This window comes from Empidonax traillii, unplaced genomic scaffold (genome assembly GCF_003031625.1).
Source record: "Empidonax traillii isolate 1590-97213 ecotype Southwest subspecies unplaced genomic scaffold, ASM303162v1 scaffold6:size4315531, whole genome shotgun sequence".
In the NCBI taxonomy this organism is placed as follows: domain Eukaryota; kingdom Metazoa; phylum Chordata; class Aves; order Passeriformes; family Tyrannidae; genus Empidonax; species Empidonax traillii.
In genome coordinates, this window is record NW_020955199.1 from 1,034,835 (window position 1) to 1,061,794 (window position 26,960).

Genomic DNA, 26,960 nt, shown 5'->3' on the forward strand with positions numbered 1-26,960 from the left:
TCTTCAGAGGTGATGCTTAAAAAATGTCCAGCACTGATGGATCCCAGCACCTCCAAAAGCATTTTCCCAGGGGACCTCCATAACTTGTTCCCTGAGCAGCCTGAAATTGGCTTTCCTCATGTCCAGAGTTGAAGTTTTGCTGGCACTTTCTCTCCTGTAAACTTAATTACCTCATGGTCACTGCGGCCAAGGCAGCACCAATCACCACTTCACTCATGAGAGGCTGTCCTGCCTGGTGGATGAGGGGAAGGCTGTGGATGTGTCTATCTGGACTTCAGCAAAGCCTTTGATACCATCTCCCATAATATACTCCTGGAAAAGCTGCAGCCCATGGCTTGGACAAGGGCACTCTGTGCTGGGTCAGGAACTGGCTGTAGGGCCGGGCCCAGAGAGTGCTGGTGAACGGGGCTGCATCCAGCTGGCGGCCGGTCACCAGTGGTGTTCCCCAGGGATCAGTGCTGGGCCCAGTTCTGTTTAACATCTTTATCGATGATTTAGATGAGGGGATTGAGTCCATCGTTAGCAAATTTGCAGATGATATCAAGCTGGGGTGAGTGTTGACCTGCTGGAAAGCAGGAGGGCTCTGCAGAGGGACCTGGACAGACTGAAGATTTGGGCTGATTCCAACAGGATGAGGTTCAACAAGGCCAAGTGCCGGGTCCTGCACTTTGGCCACAACAACCCCCTGCAGCGCTACAAGCTGGGCACAGAGTGGCTGGAGAGCAGCCAGGCAGAAAGGGACCTGGGGGTGCTGATCGACAGGAGGCTGAACATGAGCCAGCAGTGTGCCCAGGTGGCCAAGAAGGCCAATGGCATCCTGGCCTGGATCAGGAAGAGTGTGGCCAGCAGGAGCAGGGCAGTGGCCACACCTTGAGTATTGTGTCCAGCTCTGGGCCCCTCAGTTCAGGGAGGATATTGAGGTGCTGGAGCGGGTCCAGAGAAGAGCAACAAGGCTGGTGAAGGGACTCGAACACAAGTCCTGTGAGGAGAGGCTGAGGGAGTGGGGTTTGTTTAGTCTGGAGAAGAGGAGTCTCAGGGGTGACCTCATCACTCTCTACAGCTACCTGTAAGGAGATTGTAGCCAGGTGGGGGTTGGTCTCTTCTCCCAGGAAACTAGCACTAAAACAAGAGGACACAGTTTTAGGCTACACAAGGGGAGGTTTAAGTTGGACATAAGGAAGAATTTTTTCATGGCAAGGGTGATTGGCCTTTGGAATGGGCTGCCTAGGGAGGTGGTTGAGCCCCTATCCCTGGAGGTGTTTAAGAAAAGACTAGACATGGCACTTAGTGCCATGGTGTAGTTGACAAGGTGGTACTTGGTCATAGGCTAGACTTGATGATCTCAGAGGTCTTTTCCAACCTAATTGATTCTGTGAAAACAAAGGTCCTTTCCATATATACACAGTGCAGAACTCCGTACAACTATGCTGTGGGTAGCACTGTGTAACACTGCTTGATGAAGGATTTCTTCCCTAAAGTATGTTGAGTTCCACTAAGAATAAAAAAATCTACATGAGTGATGCATATAGTGCTTCTCCTTTTTTCCTTTCAGACACATATGGCTTCTTTAAAATAAACAAATAAAAAAATCAATAGATTGACATGCATAAATAAATAGATAAATGTTTTTACAACCAAGTAATAAAATGCACTGATTCCCATTTTCAAAAAACTTTTGCTGATACAAGGACATCTTTTGTGATCAGTAATTCAACCTTTAGTATTATTATATAGCATTGAAGCACTCAGCAAGAATCAGAAAACCCTTCATAATAATCCTTTCTATAAATTATATTTCATGAGAGATTGCATGCCTCAAAATTTCCCTCCCTTTAAGTGAAATATATGTGTTTAGAGTCTCCCACTTAAACACACTTTACTAGCAGTTACTAAGCTAAATTAGGCTTATGTGACTGAAAATGGAAGAAGCTAATGACCTGTTCTTAAAATAATTACAAAAATCCATATTCTTAATAGGCTTGATTATTTCTAGTTCATAAGCAGAGCAAGACTTGTATCTTCACAGTGATACACTGTGTGTAGTTCTATTCTCAGAATATTATTTATTGTTAAAAGGAATTTCTAATCTGACACTGTCTCTTTCCCTCAAAGAGCTTTCAAACATCACTTTGTTATGATAAAAGAAAATAATACAAAAGTAGGACTGACACACTTTTTTGACCCTTCTGTAAAGAAAATTACCTCCACTGAAAAATCTATCTCAGTAAATGAGAATACTTGGGACCTTTATATTTTTCTCCTCCTAAATACAACAATTTTTAAAATAATTAAAAAAAAAAAAAAACTAAAACAACAACAAAAACAAACACAAAACAACACAAAGCCTTGCAGATGCTCTTTCAATTGATAATTCATTTCGTTTTACAAGCCAAGGGTGGGAGTGCCCAGGAACAGAAAGCAGTACAGCAGCACAGTCAGTACACAAAGCTAGCAGCTCTCAGCCCTGACTTAGCCTACACTATGCAATCTGTAACAAGTGGACATTCGTATTGAAAGGCAGAATTCAGCCCACAAGATACACTGCAAAGATGGAAACATTTACAAAAATCCCTCATCAGATACAAATAAAATAGCAGGGAAGGACCTTGAACTCCAAACTAGTCAGGAGTTTTCCTTGCTTATTTTTGTCAGTAAAACCTAAAGCCAAATTAGCACTGCAGCCATTATGCACATTGAAAACCCTTGTACAAGTACACTGGATTTAAAATAGCAACCAGGAAACTACTGACACTCAAAATAAACAATTCCATTTTAGTATTTGCATTTATTTTCTTTAGATTAGTTGCCTGTAGTTGATAATTCTTGAAAACATTTGCCAACTTAACCATGTAATTGTATTGAGTATACTTAATAATTTAAGCAATTAAGTATTATCAAGCCTGAGTTCAATACTCACATTTCCATTTGTGTTCTGTTCTAATGGAATGGACACTAGAATTCAACTGAAAAGCAAACAAAATAAATGTCTACTAATGAAAACTAAATTATGGCTTGGAAGGGAGTTGGAGATATGGACAGTATTCAGTATTACTTTCATGTATGTTTCTGGGCTTACATCTTTTTTCTTATAATTTCACTGACAGTGCCAAAGAGAAAAAAAAGCCTTCTTTCCTCAGTTCTCCTCATCAGTTTCTGAAGTTTGTACAGGACGTTGATGTAAGCAATCTGTGTAATCGTTCAAGGAAAAGCTATTGCTGTAAATATTGGATAAGGAGATACTATTATAAAGGAGTCAACTTTCATAAGGTTTGTAATTTTGGAAAGGGTTGAGGATTTTTTTAATTTGGTACCATTACATAATTCAAATTTCAGATTCCACTAGGTATTTAATTATTTAATCCTTAATACTGTGCAGGGAAAACAAAGCAAAACATCTGTTAGTGGTTTGTTATGACGGTGGGATGGTTTGTAACTTTCCCTTTTTCCTTGGTTGCCACTCAGAATAACAGACCGGCCTAACAACATCACCACAGGAACTCCAGTTCATTGCTTGTTTGCATCAGGCATAAAATACAGTACTTAAAGCAACGACCTCAGCATTCTAAGTGCTTGACAGAAATTTCTTTGTGAGAACTACATAGCCTTACACAGATTATTTATTTGGCCTGACAGGAGTTCAGAATTGTTGTGTAAAATTAACTTTTTTAAGGTGGTGGGTGTATAACCCATGTACCTTCCATATATCCTCAACTATGTTTCCACTGACTGCATTGGGACCACTCAGTTATTTTCACTCACCTTAATGCACATCAGAAGACTTTTTGAAAAAGAGCTAACCATTTCTCCATACTAGAGCTCTAAGACCTAAACTTCTGTCTGTGTTTCCCACCCTGAGCTTTTGAAGTGCTTTACACCTGAAACTGATCCATTTCCTGCATGATGTTTTGCTTTGAAGATTTACTTCTCGGTGATGTCGCTAACAGGTTAAGCAAATAGAAATTGTACACACCTTAATTTAAAATTAAAAAAAAATATGTAAGCTTTGTGTATTATTCATGGTAGTTTTGCCTAAAGGTTATGTAAATTATAACCCTATTCCCACAGTAGCACAGATTAGCTTTAAAGCAGCACATATAACTACTAACTGTCCTCCAAATCCACTCTGACAGGAGCTGGAGAAGCATGGATCCATCTAATTAGTTACATGCTAACTTAACTGGCATCAGTGCACTTAAAGATACCTGAACTTCTGTGCCTTCATATGCAAAGGTATTGGCTCAATGCATTTTTTTGCAGCTAATAAACATGCAATCTGTCATACAGCCCAGTTAAAAATGATTTTTAAAAAATGTTTCAAGTACACTGACATATAGATGCAATGAAAGGTATGTGTATTTAATTATCCCACTCCTATATCTCAGCTATCAGCCATAAGGAGAGCACTATATATACTTGCATTCACTTCTGATTAGCTAATGAAGTAAAGGACAAATCTGTTGCAAGCAAGAAAACCAACTCCATAATTCAGGTGTGCTGTATTAAACTTTACACATGGTATCTCCGAATAGCTCATGAATAATGAAGTAAGCATGCAACTGGTTTTTCTTCACATTTTTGGACAGGAATTGAGAAAAGTCATAGTGAATTGGCATTCTTCACCACACAATCTTCAATCACATTAAACAATCCTTTAAAAGCTAACTGTGAAATGTTCATTTAAAAGTATTTAAGTTCTTTAACTTAGTTATTTTCTGACAGACATTCCCTATATTACTGTCTTTCAACACTAACATGTAAGCTGATTTCCTCATGCCTAAAGCCTGTTATCAAGTCTAATTTTAACTATTCTAGTTTAGTAAACTAATCTAGTCTAATTCAACTTAAGCTAGTCAAATACCTGACACAAATCAGTAGAAACACTTTTTTTTTTTTTCCCAAATGGATTTTCATTTTCCCTAGTACCTCAACATCTGTCTCCAAAGCAGCAAACTACACTGGAAGTCAACAAGCAGCTCACCAGCACTTTCACCTTGTGCAATGTACTCTAACACTTTGTTAAAACCTCTGAGTTTTTCACTTTAAAACTTAAAAGTTAGAGATGCCAGATACTTTTTATTGTTAAAAAGTGTAATTTTTTTAAGTATTAAAAGATGCTTATCATATTGAAAATACACCTCTCAAGGTCAGAGCACACATAATTTATTGTATAAAAGTACAGCAATTTTGTAGAAATTGAAGAGCTTGGTAGAGTTGAGACTCACCTTTGAAATCTGTAGATAACATTATGGACATTGCCAAAGCAGGGCAAGTGTAAATCTAGGTTATATCATTCAGAAGACTGTGACTGTGCCAGCACACAACTAGGTACTAGCAATCATTCAGGATTCTCCATGCCAAATTCAAAACAAAGAAGTATTAAAATATAGTTTATTAATTGAAATGGGGTTCCACTGCTAAGCATCCAGACATTTATTACCTCCTTGGAAGCACACCTAATACACAACCAGCTTCACAGCCCATGTATCCTTGGCCTGTCAAAGAAGACTTTTAAAAACCTCTTACTTGCTCAGATAATTGTGAAGAATGACAGAACTCATGCTCTCATAACACACATCTACTTTGTTTCCTAAAATCATATTTTTATTACAAATAATCATTATTCATACTAATCCCTAAGCAGACAAGGGTATAATAAAACAAGGCATTATTTTGCCACCATCATTTTGTGACTACATTATCCCAATGTCATATCCTCTAGCCTGTCAAATGCTATTCTGCTCCACTGGTATCTTTCCAAATAGTGATGCAAAGACCTTTTCCCTGGTCTACAGCTTCAGCACATCCCTTTGTGCAGTCACAGTCCCTGGTTCTCATGGGGGAATTCAGCCACCCTAACATCTGTGGAAGGACAACACATCAAAGCACAAACCAAACGAGATTCTTGGAAAGCTATTGATGACAACTTTCTGCTACATGGAGCCAACAAGATGGAGTAGCCAACAAGAGAAGGTGGGCTGCTGGACCTTATACTAGCTAAAATGGAAGGTCTGGTTGCAGATGTGAAGGTTGAGGGCAGCCTTGGTTACAGTAACCATAACATCATGTAGTTCTGTATTATGTGAGGAGAAAACAGGGCAATGAGAAAGATCACAACGTCAGACTTCAGGAGAGCTAACGTCAGCCTCTTCAGGGACCTTTTGGAAAGAATCTCATGTCCTGAAGGGTGTCCTAGAGAGCCAGTATTCTAGGATTACTTCACTCAGGCTCAAGACCAGTGCATCCTGGTGAAGAAGGAATAAAGCAAAAGAGCAGGAGAACTACACAGGTGAGCAAGGAACTCCCACCAAAACTCAGACCTAATCAGAAGGTGAAAACAGGGACAGGCCACCTGGGATGACTATAGAGATGTTGTCAGAGTATGCAGAAATGCAATAAGAAAGGCCAAAGACCATTTGGAAATAATCTGGACAAGGGTGTCAAAGATAAGAACAAGGGCTTTTTCAAATACATCAACAACAAAAAGGAAAGTGTGACACCGCTTCAATATGGAAAGGGGACCATTGCGAAAGAGGTAGCACAGAAAATAGAAATATTGAATGTTTTCTTTGTTTCACCAGTCCTAGGAAATCCATAACCCAGGAGATAGAGACGAAGTCTGGAAGAAGGCAGACTTTTCCTTGGTCAAGGAAGGCTGGGTTAGAGACCATTAAGGTGAGCCTGACATCCACAGGTCCATGGGGCCTGATGTGATTCATCCATATGTCCTGAGAAAGCTGTCAGACACTATAGCTGGATTACTCACAATCATCTTTGAAAATAGTCAAGGCAATCAGGGGAGGTGCCTGAGGACTGGAAGAAAGCAAATGTCAACCTGGTCTTCAAAAAGGGCAAGAGAGAGGACCCAGGGAACTACTGGCTAGTCATCTCAGTCCCTGGAAATGTGATAGAATGGCTTATCCTGGATGCCATTTCTGAGCACATGAAAGACAAGGCAATCAGGACTAGTTAGCATGGATTCACCAAAGGGAAATCATGCTTAAGCAACCTGATTGCTTTCTATGATGGGACAACTGGCTGGGTGGATGACAGAAGAGTGATGGATGTTGTCTACCTGGAATTTAGCAAGGCTTTGGACAGTGTAAAATCTTCAAAGTCAAACTCATGAAGCATGATCTTGATGAGTGGATGTTGAGGTGGATTGGAAACTAGATGAACAGCAGATCCCAGAGGGTTGTACTCAGTGTCACAGGGTCTAGTTGGAGGCCTGTCAGCAGCAGTGTCCCCCAAGGTTCAATACTGGGCCCACTGCTGTTTAACTTATTCATCAGTGACTTGGTTGAAGGGACAGGTGTCCCCTCAGCAAGTTCACTGATGACACAAAGCTGGGAGGAGGGGGAGCTGGGAGCCCCAGGGGGCTGTGCAGCCCTTCAGAAGGACCTCAACAGCTTGGAGAGATGGGGAGGGAGGAACTGTCTGAAATTCAACAAAGGCAAGTGCAGTGTCCAGACCTAGGGAGGAATAATCCCAAGCACCAGCACAGGCTGGGGAGTGACCTTCTGGAAAGCAGCTCTTTGGAGAAGAACCTAGGGGTCCTGGTGGACAAGAAGCTGTCCATGAACCAGCAGTGTGTCCTTGTGACCAAGAGTACCCTGGGGTGCATTAAGAAAAGCATTCCCAGTGGGTCAAGGGAGGCGATCCTGCCCCTCTGCTCAGCCCTGGTGAGGCCACATCTCAAATGCTATGTCCATTTCCAGGCTCCTGAGTACAAGAGAGATATGCAGCTCCTGGAGTGGGTCCAGTAGAGGGCTACAAAGATGATTTAAGGACTGGAGGGGATCTTGTCAATGCAAAAAAGTCTAAGGGAGGGTGTCAAGAGGATGGATCTAGGCTCTTCTTCTAGTGCCAGGCAAAAGGATGAAAAGGCAACAGGCAGAAACTGATACACAAGAAGTTCCACTTAAATATAAGGAAGAACTTCTTTATTGTATGAGTAATTGTGCACTGGAACAGGCTGTCCAGAGAATTTATGGACTCTCCCTCACTGGATATATTCAAAAGCTGTCTGGGCACAATCCTGTGTAGGATAGTGCTCTAGAGAAACCTGCTTGAGCAGAGAGGTTGCAGTGGTCCCAACCAACCTAAAGCATTTTGTGGTCCCTCCAGTGTTTTCATCATTTCCACCAGCTAATCTTCATCCACCTGTTCCCAGTTGTAACTCAGCATATAAGGTGCCTATCAGGACCCTCTCACTTTATGCCTCATCTCATTCCTCATGAGTGAGAGAGAATAACAATTACCTATCCTTCTCAGCTCCCATAGTACACTTCTTAAACTTCCAAAACTAGAAACATAGTGTATATTTCCTTACAGGCCAGACCTTTCTCAGGAAAAATGGAATGAAAATACATTCCATTATAATGTTCCAGTCCCCCTTCTCGGCAAAGAAATTTTCTTGACATTATGTCAGAGACCACTACATCACACTGCCCAGTGTAGTTTCTTTACCTGCAGGCACCCATCTTGGCAACAGGCTTAAATTAAGAACTTGGGCTCAGAAAAGAACTCAGTTGCATTTGATGATTCAATAGTTACCGCCTGTCTTGGTGAACACTGTCCAACTGCAACATATTAAAACATATTGGCAAAAGGGTTTCAGACTGCAGTATTTTCTCTGCTGTTTGCCATGAGCTAAGAGCACATACGACTTCTCATCTAAATGGTAGCAAGCTGTTTTATTTATATATATATAATATACTATTCCACTGCGTGTCTGTGTCCTTGAACATGACTAAGAAGTGTATCTTACTTTGTGTTTGTGTAGCAAAACTGCATCCTTATCCATGCCTTAAGCTCTGTGACACTATTGTGATAATGTGATGATGCAGTAAACATTGATAACACCATCCATTGAAATGCACTCCACATGTTTCACTCTGTGTCAAGCTGTCATTTGCATGTTGACTCTAAGCTCCTTGCATTCATTAGATATACTAAGACTGAGATTTAGTTGTCTGGTTTGGCTTTTTTAAATTACAGAAATGAAATAACAGACAATCTTAATGAAACTTGCACTACACACATTTTTTTAATTTAAAAATGGCAAATTCTGCAAAAATAAAAGGGTAATATGGTAAAGAAAAACAATTTATTAGCATGGAGGGAAATTGTTATCAGCCCCTTTTGCAAGAAAGCAGAAAAAGGTACACTGAAAATCTGTGACAATTCTAATACTGAGGAACAATGGGCTCTGAAATAACGTGATTCTGTCATCACCAAATTATAAGCCTCTGACAGGCATATGGTGTAATTTCTGGAAATTTCAACTGCTTCCTGTGTTGTGCTCTCTATCTGTACTCCCAAATGGTTGTCTTGTAAACAATACTGAAAAACATAATGCTTCAGATGACCTGGTGTGCCTGAATTCCAGCAGTAACACTGTTGTGCATAAGGTCACAGCTTTGCTGGTGCAAATCACAAGGACACAGGAAAGAGTAATCCTTAGCATCCCTCTGGGACACAATATCTACCCTATCCAGCAGAAAAACAGATTTATCAATTAAACCCCACCACTCTGGAGCAGCGACAATGTAGAGATACCCTGGATGTCTACTTCTCTCCTGAGCACTTTGGAGGGACACAGTGAGCCTGTGAACCTGGGATGAGTATCAGAGCTACACTGTGATTAATGCAAGCTCTGTCTCCACTCTGTGTAAAACAGGAGAAGCCCAGAAGGCAGATAATAAATATGAATGGTATCTTGGTTTTCCACACTGGATGTAGCAAAGCATGTTCTCATTCATGAGCTCTGCAGAAGACAAGTTCCAGTGCAGTGCAAGACACTATCCCACACAGTCACCTGAGGAACTAAATGCCTCTTAGAGAATATGAATCTCAGGGAATATCTTCCCACATGAATGTATCTACATGTACAGAGGGGAGAGCATTAGTGTTTCTATGCAGATTTTGGAATTTTATAGTCATTCTTGCAGAACTCAGGAAGTACTCCAAATTAAACAGCCATTACAGACTCTCTCCCAACAGCAGCTTTTATCCTTAAAATCTTCTTTTATCCTTAAAATCTACACTCCTCAACATGCCCCATAGGAGCATTATAAATAGACATTAGGTCCCACTACTAGACTGGTCCCACTACAACCACAAAATTCATGCAAAGCATCTCATTTCTCTGAGGGACTGGACCACATCAGTCAGCTCATTTCCTAGGAGAAGTCCTGACTACAGCTGTGGGTCACTGCAGCCCCATTACAGGCATTTGCAATCTCATATGGTAAATTACTAAAACTAACCTCCAGTACTGCCCAGTGTGGCTGAACCTTCATATTACCCACATCTAATTTTTCACTCAGTACTGCTATGTTCTTGGTGCCAAATTCTTCATCAAATCTCCAAACCACAAAGATCAAGACAGATGGAAAGCAACGGGTGACTTGTACCTCCACGCACTCTCATACTCATTTGGGGATAAAGGCAGTCGCTCAATGTTATATCTTGCAAATTTTATTAATTGCCTCACTGTCAGAGAACTGTTTCAGAATTTGCTTCTTAAAATTTGTCATGCCAGCTAAGCCACTGGAAGTGCCCAGTGCACAAAATCAGAGCTTTAAACATTTTTCATTCGCTTAACAGAAAGCATGTTACATGCTATACCCATAGCCATAGTTCACATCATTATATGCAGTCTTCACCATTTGTGGTCTCCCTACATAAAGAATAAAATTTGACTACAAGCATATGCTCTGTTACATTTGGGCTACTAACAAGATGAAGGATGTCATCAATATTACAGCAGATCTGGCACCAGCTAAAGCACATCTGCATAGATGAAGGAGCAATCATTAAGGCTTTACAGACTCACTTTTCTCCAGAGTGTATAAAATCCTCCCTACATGTCCTTAAGTGCTGGAGTTCATTTTGATCTCTGATTTAGCTCAAAGATGTGCAAAAACAGGTACAGCATTAACTACAGACTAAGTGCCCAAGACAGCACTGTGGTTTTTTTATTCCAGTGAGTGCATAAAATATCATGTGTTCACAAATTGCATCAAAATGAGGTTTACGTTGAACAGAAATATACAATTGTCTCACTCATAAAGCAGAAACCTCTCTCTCAGAAGGACAACTCAACTCATGGTATTTCTGCATAGAAATACTGGTACAGGAATCCCACTGCACCTTTGGGAGGACAGTACTTTCCCTTTTATTTCCCTCCTTTCTTAAGAATACCTTCAGCTGATCTATTTCAGAAACGCATGGGAAAGGCTAAACAGCTCAAAATGAGAAAAACAATATTCTGTAGAAGCAGATTTAATTTTCATTACAAAGCAATATCAAATTTGTATGAACACAATAGGAAAACAGAATTCATTAAACTGGCTTCCCCATGGATTCATAATCTTTCTTCGTCATTCAGTCTGCAGGATAAAACACATAGAATTCTCCTCCAGCAAATGTTTTGGTTACTGCGTAAGCACTGAATCCTCTGGAGACAGAGAAGGCAGAGGAAGGTTAGAAAATGCAATTCCTTCTGCACCTCTCAGAGAAGTGCTAAGCATTATGTAGGGCACAAACCAGCTCTGCAGGTTCACCACGAGCATAGCTCTTCTTCTCTGAGTACTGCAAAGTCAGCAAATTGGGAACGTCAAAAAGAATTTACATGTCACTGTGCCTTGTTCTTTAAAAAGCAGAAACTAGGAGTGTGTGGGAAAAAAACACTTCGATGCAGTGAACAGAAAAAAGAATTTTCTTCCTCAGCAGACTACCTGTGTGGCCAAATGTGAAAGCAAAGAGATTTGCTTCATAGAGAAAAAGGATGGTAAAAATGATAGTAGTACTGAGAAAGTCAGCAAGAGAACCTTAGAGCTCTGTTTGAGGCAGGGGAGGAGCAAGGACATCACCAGCATAACTGGCAACCTGCTTGAACATCAGGAAGAACATAGTAGTTCTTGGCCATACCTGTCAACACCCGGTAGACTTTCACCCTTCGTGGAGTACCACCAAAGTACTGTTTGTCTAAGAAGAAGGAGGGCATCAAAATCACTATTAGAAATCAGTGCCCTCAAAATGACCAAAAGCTCCTCCTGTGAATGGAGGAAAATAAGAAGGGGAAGGCAACTAAATCAACATCTGCACTTCCCCTTTAATTTTCTAACCAATAAAAGATAAAGCTTTTAGAAGCAAGTTAATGGAAACATCTCACATGCAGTGAAAGTTCTTCTATCCTCAGGATGCAGGCTACATATGGAAAAGCTGAAAAGGAAATGCACCTTTCTTATAGTTTTTGGATTACAGTATAGTTCTGACCACAAAGCAAGAAGTGCATTCACAGAGTAAAAAAGAACTGTGAAAAGACAGATGTTGGAGCTATAAAAACATTCAGTTAGTGTCTATTTTTTCAGGACACAAGATACTCACTTAATTACTCACCCCACCTAATGAGAGAAAACTATGTACCATTTCCTGTACGTAGTTTAAACATCTTGTTTAGATTGGATGTGTAAACAAATTCTAGTGCGCACACACACAAAATTAAAATATGTGAATATTCATACAGAAGAATATATTAGCAGTGCTCAGTTTTAACAGACAATTCGTCTAGGGAGAAAGGGAGGTCTAGTTTTCAAAAATTATTCATTTCCTCATGCTACATGAAAGCACCTGATGGATATAGAAACATTTCCACTATACTTGAACCACCCCAGTATCATTCAGGATTTTTTCATGTCAAAAACCTGTACTAAATCTGTCAAAAATCTACTAAAAACTGAAAGCATTCAGTCTCAATTTAAAAATAGGTAACTATCATTAAGGCTTTGGAAAAGACAGGAAAAAATCTATTTTGAATTTAGAGGGGTCAATCTAGCAGACCACAAAAATAAAGATTTTTCTCATTTTAAAACCAATTAAAATAAATTAAACTGGTAAGAGTAACTTAGCTAATGACCAAGAAAGTGTATAAATTGAAGGTTTTAAGGACAGCCTGGTTGTTACAAAACTTGATTCCTATAAATTGTAAAAAAATGCATACAAACAATTAGGATATTGTAAAAGCCTCACAACTGTACAGATCATTAAAGGTAAGTTACAGGATGTATATAAATACACATATATACACAGTACCCTATGCAGGGAGTATGTTACAAGAGTAACAAAATATAGTAAGTGAGTACAGATAATTCACTGAACCAATAAAGTACAAAAGATTACCAAAACTAACAAACCAAACCAACCTACCAACCAACCAAAAAAACATAAAAACAAACCCCCTACAAAATATAGCATGAAACTTCTGGTAAACACTGTCCAAAGACTAACTCCAGATCGTAATCATCAAATGATGATCAAAAAAGTATCTTGGTGGTGAAAAACATCAATGGGACAAAAGCTAGCAATGATTTGCAGAACCTATAACAATTCTGGAACAGTCTCTGTGAAATAATTACAGGAGTCAACAATCCAGAAAATTATGCTTATAAACCAACCTAGGTTTCTCTTTCCAAGACAGTGTATTACCCCATTCCAAATGAAAAGTAAAAATCATAACATAGAAGTGCCATGAATAGAATATCTGTAAAAAGACTGAAATGTGTTTGTTGGACTGAAGAAAAGGGTAATGGAAAAGAGATGCAACTGGTGACTTGGATCATGGCCTCCAAAGGGAGTGTGGGTTTAGGCACAGTATTGATATCTTAATCCATGATGGCGACAGCAGTAAGCTAAGAGCTGCTGAAAGGCAGGAGTAGCAATCAAAACCTCTGGGGCTGCAGAGAAGAACTATAATTCCTACTTCCCCTTCTGCCCCTATCCAAACACAACCCCTTAGTTCTTTCTACATTCACAAACTGCTCAAGCCTCTAACAGAGCAGGGAGACAGCAAATTATTTACATAAACCTAAATGAAACAGCTCATCCCTTGATACCTTAAAGCAAATGTGAAATATGGAATAAGGAGGGGAACATATTAGAGTAGTAATAATTACCTCAGTGACTGTAATTGTAGATTTAAGAACTATGTGTTCTTTCACTGGAAAGAGCTTCTACATAACAGAATAAACCAAAAACACAGGTGCAAATGCTGAAAAGTTGAAGTGAGTACTACTATCTTTGTATTGCAAACTGACTTGCATAACCACTGAACTCTCTACACAACTGGAGTCTTGTTCTCTTCCCCACATATATCAGCATCCCACTTCAGGAATTTTTTTTCTATGGTATTATTTTTCCCCCTCTAAGTTAAAACTCAGACCAACTGCATGAATTACTTTGTGAGGTCTCGTCATCACAATACGAATTAGGCATTCTCTGATTGTGTTTTCACTGAAATTACACCATAAACTCTTCTGGGCAAGACGCAAACCAGACTCTGATTCTCAAGAAACTAGAGAACGAAAATTGCTTCTTATTTGATGCATATAATTCATGCACAAAAACTAACCAGAACTGTTCTGAACACACTGTCCTGAAACTGTGTAGGTTATTCATTTTCCACGCAGATATGCCACTCCTCTTGTTTTAATGCCCACAGTCCAGCAGTATGGTTTGGTTTGGGGACTGACAACTCCTGCTTTTATCTTCTCCATTCTGGTGGCCATTAAGTACCAACTGCCAGACCATACGAGAAAACTAATCAGGAAATCCTGGCAGTGTGAGTGGATTCTCCAGTCAAAACAGAAAGCCTCCCTGGATCTGCACTTAGCAACTGGCAGGGACACAGCAAGCTGCTGGAGTGATTTTATGTGAATGGCTAAATCTGCAGACTGAATCACTCATGGCACCGTCTGTAAGAGCCTCTGCCATTTCCTTCCCTTTGCCAGAACGGAGCTAAAGAAATCTCACAGAGCAGGAGTAAGCATGGTCAATATGTGTGGTGCACTCCATCGACTGGCACACTGAATGTCTCAAGATGAAACCTTGAAGTCACTTAAGTTCAGGATGGCCCAGCACAGCTTTAGAGTTTAACTTACACCCCAGCTAACTGTCCCATCTAACAGAAGAGCAACCATTACTCTGACTGTGCAGTATTTATCTTTGTTGCTTAATTTTAGATTAATAGAGTGAATGGGAAGAATCAGCTGTCTTTTTTTCTGAAAAGTCTACAGAAACAGGATTAGAAGCATGTTCTGTAGCATCTCTGCGACATGCATAGCACTCCATAGAGAATCTCATCTACATTTTTGCAATTACTGTTCAAAGAAACAAAGAAATAACTATGGCTCATTTCTCACTCTACTATAGTGCTTGAAGTTTGTGTCCATAAAAATAAAACCAAAAAGAGCACCGCTAACTGAAGTTTTGCAGAGTACTTTTGTATTAGACTCTGTTACTAAGAGCATTCAAACAAACAAAAAAACAAAGGAAGAAAAATCGAGAATCTGTCATCCCAGAACAGATTACAGGTACAAATCCAAGAATTACAGCCACAGATTCAAAGCACAGCAATTTTGTAAGCACCTACTAAAACCAGTGTTACTGTTGATTTAAATACCACTGACTGTTTAAGATCCTCCTCACAAGACTTCAAATTTTCCACTTAAAAGGACAGTGTCATGAACATGGCTACCATTTCACATGTTTTAGTATCAAACTATAAAATACATCTTTAGTCATTCTCGATTTTTTTTTCTTCTTTTTCTTTTTGAAAGATTGCATTTATACTAAAACTACTAAAACCCTCCAAGCATTCTGGGGTGTTGAAATCCACCACCCACGCTAGCAAACTGATAGGTCACTCCCTGACAAAAGTACCGTCTTTCCTAGTTAACATTCTTTCTGACTAGTTCTGAGGCATCACCTGGCAGATAGGAGAGTCCAGGAAAAATTCCCGAAAGACAATTCACACATAGACACTGTTTTGGAGATGAAAATGTTTGACTAGCCTCTGTGCCTGGTAACAACACAGTCTGTTGTCATCAACTTCCACATGATTTGACCTCATTTATATTTAATAAATTATTAATTCCTGTTCTAAATTCTCCTGATGCTGTTTGGGTTTGGAGGGTGAGAGGATTGTGGTTTTGTTTTCATTTTGTAATCCTATTTCTTTTGTACTTCTACTACAGTTAAGAGAAAGAGCAGAAAAAGTGGGCATATATATGGAGAGCATGAAAAAGGTTTTACACAGTGTTGCCAGGAATACACAGTCATCTTTGTAACATGTGCCCTTTTACAGTAAGCTTACATATTACCACATCAGGACAAAAAACTGTCAGATGCAAATAATTTTGGTTTGGGGTCTTTTTAAGTACAATTCTGTTCCAAACAGAGTTGCTATGAGGAAAAATATCATTGTGAGATAATACGTTTACAAGGAGCAAAATATCTCCTCAATTCAGATTGTTTACATCTTCCTGGGGCTTAAGTAAACAAGGGGAGAAGACCAAGTATTTTTAATGAAGATGTTGACTGATTTGACATATTTTTCAAAGGAAATATTTAAGAAGCAATCATTTTGCAGCCACTTCACACTAATGTTTCTCACTGCAATTATTTTGAATGGTCAGATTTCCAGCTATTGCAGCAGTTATTTCCATTTGCAAACACTTCTGCTGAAAAAGAACTGAAGGTAAGTATCAGGTTTCTGTAGCCAGGTTTGTGTAGCAGGGGAGGCTACAGGTGTGGGCTTCTGTGAGGAGCTACCAGAAGCTTCCCCCATGTCCAATAGAACTAATGCCAGATGACTCCAGGACAGATCGACCACTGGCCAAGGCTGAGCCAATCAGGGATGACAGTAACACCTCTGTGATGACATATTTAAGAAGGAAGAGAAAAAAATTTATTGGGCAGAAGAAAATTGCAGCAAGAGAAGAGTGAGAACACATGAACAATGATGTAGACACCAAGGTCAGTGGCGAAGAAGGGGGAGGAGCTCTCCAGTCACCGGATCTGAGGTTCCCTTGCAGCCTGTGGTGCAGATCACAGTGAGACAGCTGTGCCCCTGCAGCCCAGGGAGGTCCATGGGGATGCAGAGATCCACCTGCAGCCCATGGAGGAGACCCACCTAGACTGGGTGGATGCCCGAAGGAGGCTCTGACCCTATGGGAGACCCATGCTAGAGCAAGGTCCTAGCAGGGGCCTGCTGACCCATGGAGAGAGCAGCCCACGCTGGAGTAAGTTTTCCTGGCAGGACTTGTGGCCCTGTGGGGGACCTACACTGGAGCAACCTGTTCATTAAGGACTGCACCCTGTGAAAATGCATTGCAGCAGTTTCTGAAGAACTACTGCCTATGGAATGGACTCACATTGTAGAAGTTCCTGAAGGACTGTCTCCCATGGGTCGGACCCTATGGGAACGGAGGAAGAACTCCTCTCTCTGAGCAGCGGTAAAAACAACCAACTGACCGTAATCACAATTCCCCATCTCCCTGCACCACTGGAGGGAAGGAGGTAGAACTTGAAAGGAAAGAGGGGTGGGGGAAAGGAATTTTTAATATTTCTTTTACTTCTCATTCTCCTGCTCTGATCCTGTTAGCAATAAATTTAATTAACATCCCTATTCTGAGTCTGTTTTGCCTGTGACGGTGATCAGTGAGTGATCTCTCCCAGTCCTTATCTCAGTTCATGAATCCTTCCTTATATTTTCTCTCCTCTGTTCAGTTGCAGAGGGGAGGGAGAAAGTGGGTACATGGCATCCAGCCAGCATCAACCCACTGCAGGTATATTGTCCATACTTTCTCATTTCTGGTTGTAAGCAACCTTGAAAAATCTTATATATTCACTTAACCTTATACAGATTAGTATGATACATTTTTTTCTCAAGTTTCCAGCCAGGAGAAACTTTCAGTCAAGGCAAATTTTTTCTCTAAAGGTAACAGTACTAAATCAACAACGCTCATTCTTTAGTAGCTCCGATAAGTATGAATACAATGATTACTGTTGACACTTGGCCTACTACTGCCATAGAACAGCATCTATCTTGACAGCATAGTGAAATGGTGAGAGCTGATTATCAATACACCTCCACCAAAAGCATGTTGTTGCTGTTATTATTATGTTGTTGTTATCATTATCAATAGTATTTCATGCCAGAAAGAAAAAGAGATAGCATCAATTCATTCACTGCTGAATTATTACAACTGTGTTTTCACTATCAGAAAAGGAATTAAAACCGAGAAGAAGGAAATCCAACAGGAATAAAAATGTGATTTGTAAGGGCTAGAATAGGTCTCCGAGAAAACAAGGCTAGGGAGAAAAATGAAGCTGTATTTAAGCAATTAAAAATTAAGGAACAGAAAAGAAGCCCCAGCTGAAGGAAGAACTGTGAGGAGAGATATTCAGTATGCATCAGGGAAAGACACAATCAAAGTCATCTACTGACAGCTTGATTTTAACAGGAAAGGGAGAGAAGGATTATCTGGACATTACAAACTTTGCCAACAGGTTGATATTATCCACACTGGGGAATGGAGGGAGAGTTCAGAAAGTGAGAGAGAACAACAAGAACACGAAGAGGGCCCTTTCAGTTTGTTTGATTTAATAAGCTAAAATACCCAGAAGAACAGAGACCTGTGCTACAGAAAACAAGCATTTTATCACAGAGAGAATTACTCTCTAGTCCTCCCAATCCACATGTGGGTTTTTTTTTTTTTTATGAGGAGAAAGAGGAAAATCATCTGCCATTTCTTCCATTCTTTAACCTAAGTGTTGAAACCTTTAATTTCTAACATAATGTCTGTTCCAGGGGACTGGCAACAACCATACAGGTTCCCTATTTCACCTTCCTATAGAAAAGGCACTAATCTCTCCTTTTGTTTAAGGTAACTTCAGGAGCACTGATACACACTACTAAATAATTCCTGACCTCTACAGAAAATTCAGTCCAGGCAAATACAACCAAAAAGCAAAAACATAGTACTGCCTCACCAACGATTCATTTTGGCCAGTTAATTCCACCACATGATCACTTCTCGACTGCCTCCTGTATTAGTATCATTGCACTGAAGATGCTTAGACAGATCAGGGCATCTCAAGGTGCAAGAAGACTAAGCCTTATGAGGTGCCAAAAGCTCTTTTAAGATGAAAAAATGCATGAAGTTCCCACAAAGCACTCTGTATCTCATGGGAGCCACTTTCCACCTCACAGGATCAAAGTGATGATTTGCAGTTTGGAGATATAGGCTGTGGTGCATTGTGCTATTGATTTTCCATTATTACTACAGCTCCACCCCTACTCTTCAGCTAGTGTCCAAACATGCATGACAACAATAACATAAAAATTTTTATGCAAAGTGGGAAAAAATTGAAAGGAAGGTAAAAATTAAAAGAATATACTTATGTTTTAACCAGTAACCATCCTTGTAGCTTGTTCCTTTAAAATACATACTTTGTCTAAGGATACCTGCGTGTTTTATAATTTTTTTCCTTCACACTTCTGTACCAGGCCTCACCAACACATTAAATTATCACCTACATTGTTTCCATTTACTGAAATACATGTTCATCTTCAACCATGGCTTGAGCAAGTCCCTAAGCACACATCTCAGTTCCCCCACCTTCATTTACTAGCAATCAAAAAATTACTTACAATTGCAATATATTGTAAATAAATAGTTAAAATGAAAGACAAGATCACAGTCTTTAGGATAGAGAATTTTCAGATTTTGTTTCTTAATCAGACAACATGAGAGGGTGGAAAAAACAGAATTCAATGTATTAATAAGTTTTAGCCAAACACTAAAGCAGTTTGGTTGCAGTTTAGTATATATTGGATAAAATACTGCATAAACAACTTTGTGAGTGTTTTCATCTAAAACCAGCACAATACAATGGCAGAGTTTGTGATGTGGTAGCAATATAGCAGTGTTACATGCAGGTAATGTGCCTTTCCTTTAAAAGAGAGAGAGAAATTGATGTTAAGCAAATATCAAGTTTCAGAAACACTTATCAAAAGCTATCAAGGAAAATAATTTCTTAATTCATAATGAGAAGTCCTAACACCCTAGTAACTTTCTACCAGTACTGCCTACTCCTTTTTACTTTCTCAGCCCTGGAAGGAGCTAAGAGCACATCCATAAGTTATTAATTTTTTTTAAAATCAATAAAATAAACAAACAAAAAACCTGAAACAAACATAAAAACACATATTACAGCAACTTCAATCAAACACCCCCAATTACAGCAAAGGTAGCTTTAAACCACAGGCTTAGCTTAATTAAAGAGTCCTCTCATCTGTAACTCCTGCCAAGAGTACCTGTTGTAACTGTACAATTAGAGGCTTAATCATCAAGTCAGGAATACAAGCACTAGTATGCAGTTTCAAAAACATGTCAACAGAACACGGCAAGGAATTTGTCCTAACTTGCATCCCCTTTCTTATCTTGTCTTACTATTTTTAACTGTTATAATATCAGTCCAGCAGCTCAAGGTACTTGCTAGTTACGGTTCTGACATTGCTTACAGGATAAATATAAATTCACTAAATCTCCTGCCTGCTCTCTACATAATCCTTTAACCTCTCCCTTTCTGCAACTATCGTCCTCCACCTTCTTCTCATCTCTGGCCTCTCTGCTCTTTTCATTCTCATGCTGCCTTCCCTTTCCCACTTACTTTTTTTCAAATCATCAACATCCAGCACACCTTCACAGTGAGATTCATGGTCACTACTCCTTTACTTCACAACCTGCTTCAGTATTTTTTTTTTTACACTTTATTGAGCGATGGGAATTTTAAAGAGTTCTCTGGTAAGCAGATTTCTAATAAATTTAGCATCTGCCTGCAAGACACAGACCAAGCAGAAAATATTAAGCAAGAAGCCAACTTTCCAGTCATCAATGTGCTACAAAAAGAACAAGACATAACGGTGTATGTCACATTTAACAGAAAATTAGAAAAATAAAAAAAAAAAAATCAAGCATTCAAATTGTTAGCCAAACTACAGGCAACAGAATTCAAACTGCGCAGAAGCTGATCTCAAATTAAGATTAGAAAATCACAAGGCCGTTTTACACTGTTGAGCCATCAGTGGCAGATTTTGTCACCTTCATTTTAACTTATGCAAAAAGAGGTAAAAGGTCTAAGAACAGATCATGAGTCAGTCAAAGTTTTCCTGTGCTTATTTTCTTCCTGATTTCTAAACCAGTTTTTAAAAATTATATATTTTCCTTACTCAAAAGCTGGACACATAGAAATTCAAGTTTGTTCTTTTAAACAACAATCAAATAACTATTTAGATACTTTTTTTTAAGGAGCAGTACTATAGCAAATCAATATTTTTGGGAATATCAATACAGAACTTTGTTTAGGAAGGCTCATACAAAGCAAAACCTGTGTCATTAAAAAGGCCCCTATTACTACACAATTTTACCCATAGGGCTGAGCCACAAGTAGATCCACTCATGCAGTATTTCTAGAAGTAAACACACAGAAGGAAAGTTCACTACCACCGTGAATAACAAGCTCAAACTTAGAGAAAAGCCACATTCATGCCAACCTTTTCTCCAGTTTTGCACAGCTGGACCTGAACAGCTCAAGGAGTAAAGTAAACCTTTTATCAAGGAGTGAGCAAGTGGTAAACAAAGGCTTGATTTAGGCTATTGTTACTAAAAGGTTAAATGGGTGCATTAAGTTACTGCTTGAAGCTTTCAAAAACTGAAGGTGCCCGTTATGTCAATTACTCAGAAGCACCATGTCAATACTTCCAGAAAGAGGTCTTCTTGCTAATCCAGATACATTTCCAGTAGTTTTGAAGACCTATTTCCCCCACTGCCCTCTTTTAAACCTTAGTTCCGTGCTTTATCAGGCAGGCTGCACAAGCAGGTCACCTCTTTCTCTTGCAAATGGAGACAGACAGTGGCCATTGGCCCTTCAGGCTGTTTTTCATAACCTCTCAGCTTTAGCTGTTCCACTACTTCACCCTACTGCTGCTTTAAGAGTGCCTGACGTACAAGTCCCAGAGAGACTTCACAAACAAAAATCATGGGAAAACAAACATCATCACAAGAATTAGTTAAGTGTTCCTTGGGTCCCAGCCCTTTCTGGTGTCTGTCACCACATCAGCTAATTTGCAGTCATACAGTCGCTCAGATGGGGAGGACAACACACTGAATCTTGACCTTCGAGCTGCAAACCTAGCCTTGAGCAACTTGATGACCTACATGGCAGCTGCACGACTCAGTAACTAGTTGGTTGGAATCTGCAAATGCATGATTCATTTCTGATTCTCCCCACACCACTCCGTCTGCTGTCACTAGATGGCCTGCTAAAAAACATAATTTCTGAAAGCATGTTTTATTATCATGTTGGCTTGCTGAAACACTGTTTTGAAAGAACTTTAATAGTAAAAGGAAAAATGTATTTTCTTTTCCTACCTAAACACTGTGAAATTACGCAAGAAGAAAAAAAATACACATACACATATATATAGTTTGTTTATATATATATATATATATATATATACACACACAGCACTTAAATATATCTGCTCTTGCTTACTTTTCCTAAATGTTTTAGCTGAGTAACACACCAGGCTGGTTGCATATTTTGTAGAGTCAAAGGTCTACAGTGCATCTGAAAATTAACACATATCTCTTGCACATTCCACATGTGCAAGCCAGCTGCTGGAAAGATAGACTTGAAAAAAAGGTAAAACTTAGTGTGCTAAACTGCAACAATTCATCAGCTACACACCTCACCATCCAGACCAGCCATATATCTCCCCTCCCTTATTCCTGAAAATGTACAGCAAGAATTTCAGTCATCACAGTTCCTTTCTGCATCCTGTGTCCCTAAGAGACTCCGCTGGCATTTCTCAGTGTTGTAGAATTAGGCTTTCTTATCCCTTTAATGACCAAAACACAGCTGTCTAACATGTTCCAGCTGGCACAACCCTGGCATCTCTGCTGTTAGCCCAGCAGCACATCATCTGGGGTATTTTGTCCAACTGAATATGCACTGATATGCATATGTAGAAGTAGCTTGCAACTGGGTTGGTTGTGGGTTTTTTTGGTTTTGGGGTTTTTTTGTTTGGTTTTTTGTTTTTTTTTTTTTTTGGTGGTGGTGGTGGTGGTGTTGGTGGTGGTGGTTTGTTTTTTTTTTTTTTTAAAAATTGCTAAAGCTCCTAGTAAGTTTTGTCCACATTATGAAGTTCAAATATAGGTCCAATAGAGTGGCTACAGACAAAAAGTTGAGTGGTTTGGGCTTTGCAAGTCTAGTGTCTTAAAAGCTATCCAGATACAGGAGGATAAATAAATTATACAGCCAGATTGTCTCTCTTCTATCTACACTGTGATAGGTAAGGGGTAGATACCTTACAAATAGGATTAAGCAGTTTGAAGGAAAGAGTGACAGGTAAATCAGAATTATTAAATATCATTAATTGCACCTTTCTGATGATGTGACCAAGAGCAAAGTAGTTCTTCATACTAGTTTCTGTATTTACATATTTAGAATTTCAGTACCTAAAATCCTACAGGAGTGCAGGGGGGGGAAACAAGTGGAGCCATTCCCACCTTTTAAATATTTTTGCCAGTGTGCAAACTTAGGAAAAAGAGTTCTAAATGAGATTGTAACAGAATTCAATCTTCAGAATTACCCTTAGAACTGCAGTAGTTAAAACGCGTTCAACTGTGACTTTTCCCTGCTTGCATTACATGCAGAATGAGGCACAACAATGCAATATGATACAACTGGTTCTGAGCTCATTACCTCACCTTGCACAACATAACACCTGAAGTAATAACTCTTTTTTTCTACCCTGTGGGCATTGAAGGGCATACTCTTAGCACATGTAAATCTGCCAAATGCTACGAATCTAAAGAGCTGTAAAGACACCATCTCAGATTCTGACCTTAAATTCATCTTGTTTACAGAGACTAACTTTTAAAGATGCCAAATAAGTTATGTAAAGCTTGCATTAAGTTCCAAGAAAAGACTCTGAAGGCCATGCTGCTTTCTACCCATTAAAGCTATAATCTCTAACCATTTAGAAGAGCACTAGAATGATACAGGTACAAGGTGATTTCAGTAACTTGCTGTTACTTCCAGGCTACATGCTGTTTGAGAGTAACTGGTATGCAACTACAGACTGGGAGAAGATTGGTTGGAGGGCAGACCTACAGAGGGATGTGGGGGTGCTGGTGGGCAGCAGCTCAGTGTGAATCAGCAGTGTGCCCAAGGAGCCAGGAGGGCAAACCCCATCCTGGGCTGCATCAGACACAGCATCACCAGGCGCCAAAAGCAGATCATCCCGCTGTACTCAGCCGCGGTGCAGCCTCACCCTGAGTCCTGTGTGCAGTGCTGGGCCCCACAGTTTGAGAAGGACACAAAGATCCTTGAATGGTCCACAGGAAGGCAGCAACACTGGTGGAAGAGCTGGAAGGCATGTCCTGTGAGGAGCAGCTGAGGACCCTGGGCTTGTCTAGTTTGGAGAGAAGGGGCTGGGGGTGACCTCATTGCTCTGTACAGCTACCTGAGGAGGGATGTGGAGAAGTATGTGCTGATCTCTTCTCCTTGGGATATAGTGACTGGAGATGTGGGAATGGTCCAAAAAGGCATCAGGGAGGTTCAAACTGGACATTAGGGAACATTTTGTTACCAAGAGCGTGGTCAAACACTGGACCAGGTTTCATGGAGTCCATATCACAAACCTTTTGGCACAAATGCCTGCCAGGACATTTGGACAATGCCTTTAGTAGCAGGCTTTAACTTTTGGTCAGCCCTGGAGCACTCAGGCAGTTGGACTAAGCTGATTGTTGTAGGTCTCTTTTAACTGGAACTTTCCTACTCTGTTCTAGTATTAAATAGCTCCACCGAAACTAACAAAACCCATCATTTGGTCCAAACGAAAATGTATCTTGCATGTCACGGCATTTGATTTTTTTAAAGCCATAATGGTCTTTGTACAAGATCATTAACTTGATTTACATTTGTGCCTATTTCATACTACCAGAGAGACAGAAAGACCAACTGCGAATGATAAACTACTTCCTAAAAGGCTACTCACTATCCAATTTGGATACTAAGTTAATCTCTGTGATTCTATGAGTACAATGGAAATTCCAGAGGGTAACTTTATTTTAACACTTGCAATTTAAGAATCTGTATGATGTCCATAACGTGCCAGAGTTACAGTTCTTGTGAGGACACCTGAAATACCCCTGCTTTCACATGCTACAAATATTGCTGCTCACCAGAAATTCAAAGACTTCTCCTTGCACCCTTATCCTTATTACTTGAAGGGGTAAAAAAAGGGACTGAGTTATTAGAAAGACAGACTACAGAGAAGTTGCTTTTTTTTTTTCCAAATTCACAACTACTACCACTGAAAATCCCTCCGTAAGTTATCTTTTGCCTTAAAGAGGAAGAGGGAACAGCGCTTCGTTTTGAACCCTGCCCGCTATCTCGGTAACTGCTATCCCTGACACCGCCCGCCGCGGGCCTTGCTCCCTAGCCAGGGCTTTCCCGGCATGGGAGAGCGGGTCCTGCCTCACACCGTCTCCGCAGCAAGCGGTGCCCACCGCGGCGCTCCGCTACCATCCCGCGGGACAGCGCCGGTATCTCCCTCTTCTCCCGGGCCATGGCAACCCAGAGGGCTCCTCCCGCACGCGGGGACGCCGCGCCGGGGCTGCCGGAGTGCGGTGGATCCCGCGGCAGCAGCCGCGGCCGGGAGGGCTCTCCCCCGTGCAGTGCAGGCTGTGGCGTAGCGCCGGAGCAGCCGTGTCTGCCCGTGCCGCAGGTGCGCGGAGCTCCGCGCCGAGAACGAGGAGTGCGGGGTGCGGAGTTCCCGCCGCAGCAGCGCCGAGCAGAGCCGAGCCCAGCAGAACCACCGCCCGGGCCCTGCGACCGGGGAGCCACCGCCCGCCGAGCCGACCCGCCGCCACCGCCCCTTTCCGCACTGGCACCTGGATGTGGCAGGAGATCTCGGAGTCGTCCAGCAGCCGCACGGTGCATTTCATCTCCGCGCTCAGCGACCTGATGCTTGAGCTCCGAAACCGGATCATCCCGGCAGCCCGTCCGCCGCCGCCCCGCAGGCAGCCGCAGGGGGCCAGCCTGCGGCGGCGCCCGGTCGACCACGGCACGGCTCGGCGCGACACGGCACGGCACGGAGCGGCACGGCACGGCACGGAGTGGCGGCAGCGCCGCCCCTCAGCTCCGCGGCTCCCCGCCGCCGCCCGCCATCCGCCCGCCCGCCGCGGCTCGGCCGCCGCTGCGTCAGGATGCGCTCGGCTGGCCGGCCTCAGCCTCCTCCTGCGCCCGCCTCCGGCATGGCACGGCACGGCATGGCATGGCCCGCGGGGACACCTCTCCGCCCTCACCTGCTCCTCCCGCTTCTCCTCCCCACCGGCCCCGGCTGGGCGCTCTGCGGGGCTCCGTTCCGTGGGGCTGGCACCGCCGGGAGGGACACGGGCAGTACGGTTGTTTGCCTTCCCCGCTACGGGCGTGCTGCGCCTGGTTTGAGTGCACCTGAACGACTGGTGCTCCCGTGGGAATGCCCGGTGCCCTGCAGAGAGGCGACATCCCCCAGGCTGCCGGCGGAGAGGGGAGTCCCCACGCTGCCTGCCCGCACGGAAAGTGAGTCCCCAGGGTATCCCAACACAACCCGAGGCAGAAGGAGAACCCTGTGAAATACATATATATATACATAGTTAGATAAAAAAATTTCACCAAAGAGAAGTGTACATTTATGATAAAGAAGAAAATATGATGCAACTTAATGTAAGAGTACAGGCCTCAGAAAATTGTTTCCTCAGGGGAAAAAATGGCCCATTAGGGAGCAGAAGTCTCATCCCATTTATTGTCTAAGTGGGAAAGAAAATACAGCATCCAGTGCCTTCACTATTATGTCCTCTATCACAAAAGGCTATTACATTAGAGCAAAACCTTGTGGTAAGCAAGAACCAACGTTAACCAGCCTTGAAACATGGACCACCATTGTGTTAAAAAAGGAGCACTTCCCTTTGCAATGTGAAATGAAAAGCAGCCAGTGCAAAATGGGATGTAACTGGAAGTTTACAAAGAGAAAAGATGTACCGACAGCCACACAGAAAGTG

General features: G+C 41.3%; 1 protein-coding gene across 1 annotated transcript in view; it reads right to left on the reverse strand.

Moving 5' to 3' along the window:
- The window catches only part of FRMD3 (FERM domain containing 3), a 131,195-nt gene extending 105,220 nt beyond the window's left edge, over positions 1–25,975 (reverse strand). The window contains exon 1 of the mRNA XM_027880242.1: positions 25,812–25,975. Within this exon, the coding sequence (XP_027736043.1) occupies positions 25,812–25,910 (99 nt within the window). The 5' untranslated portion in view covers positions 25,911–25,975. The remainder of the gene's footprint in view (positions 1–25,811) is intronic.
- Between the last annotated feature and the right edge of the window lie 985 nt (positions 25,976–26,960).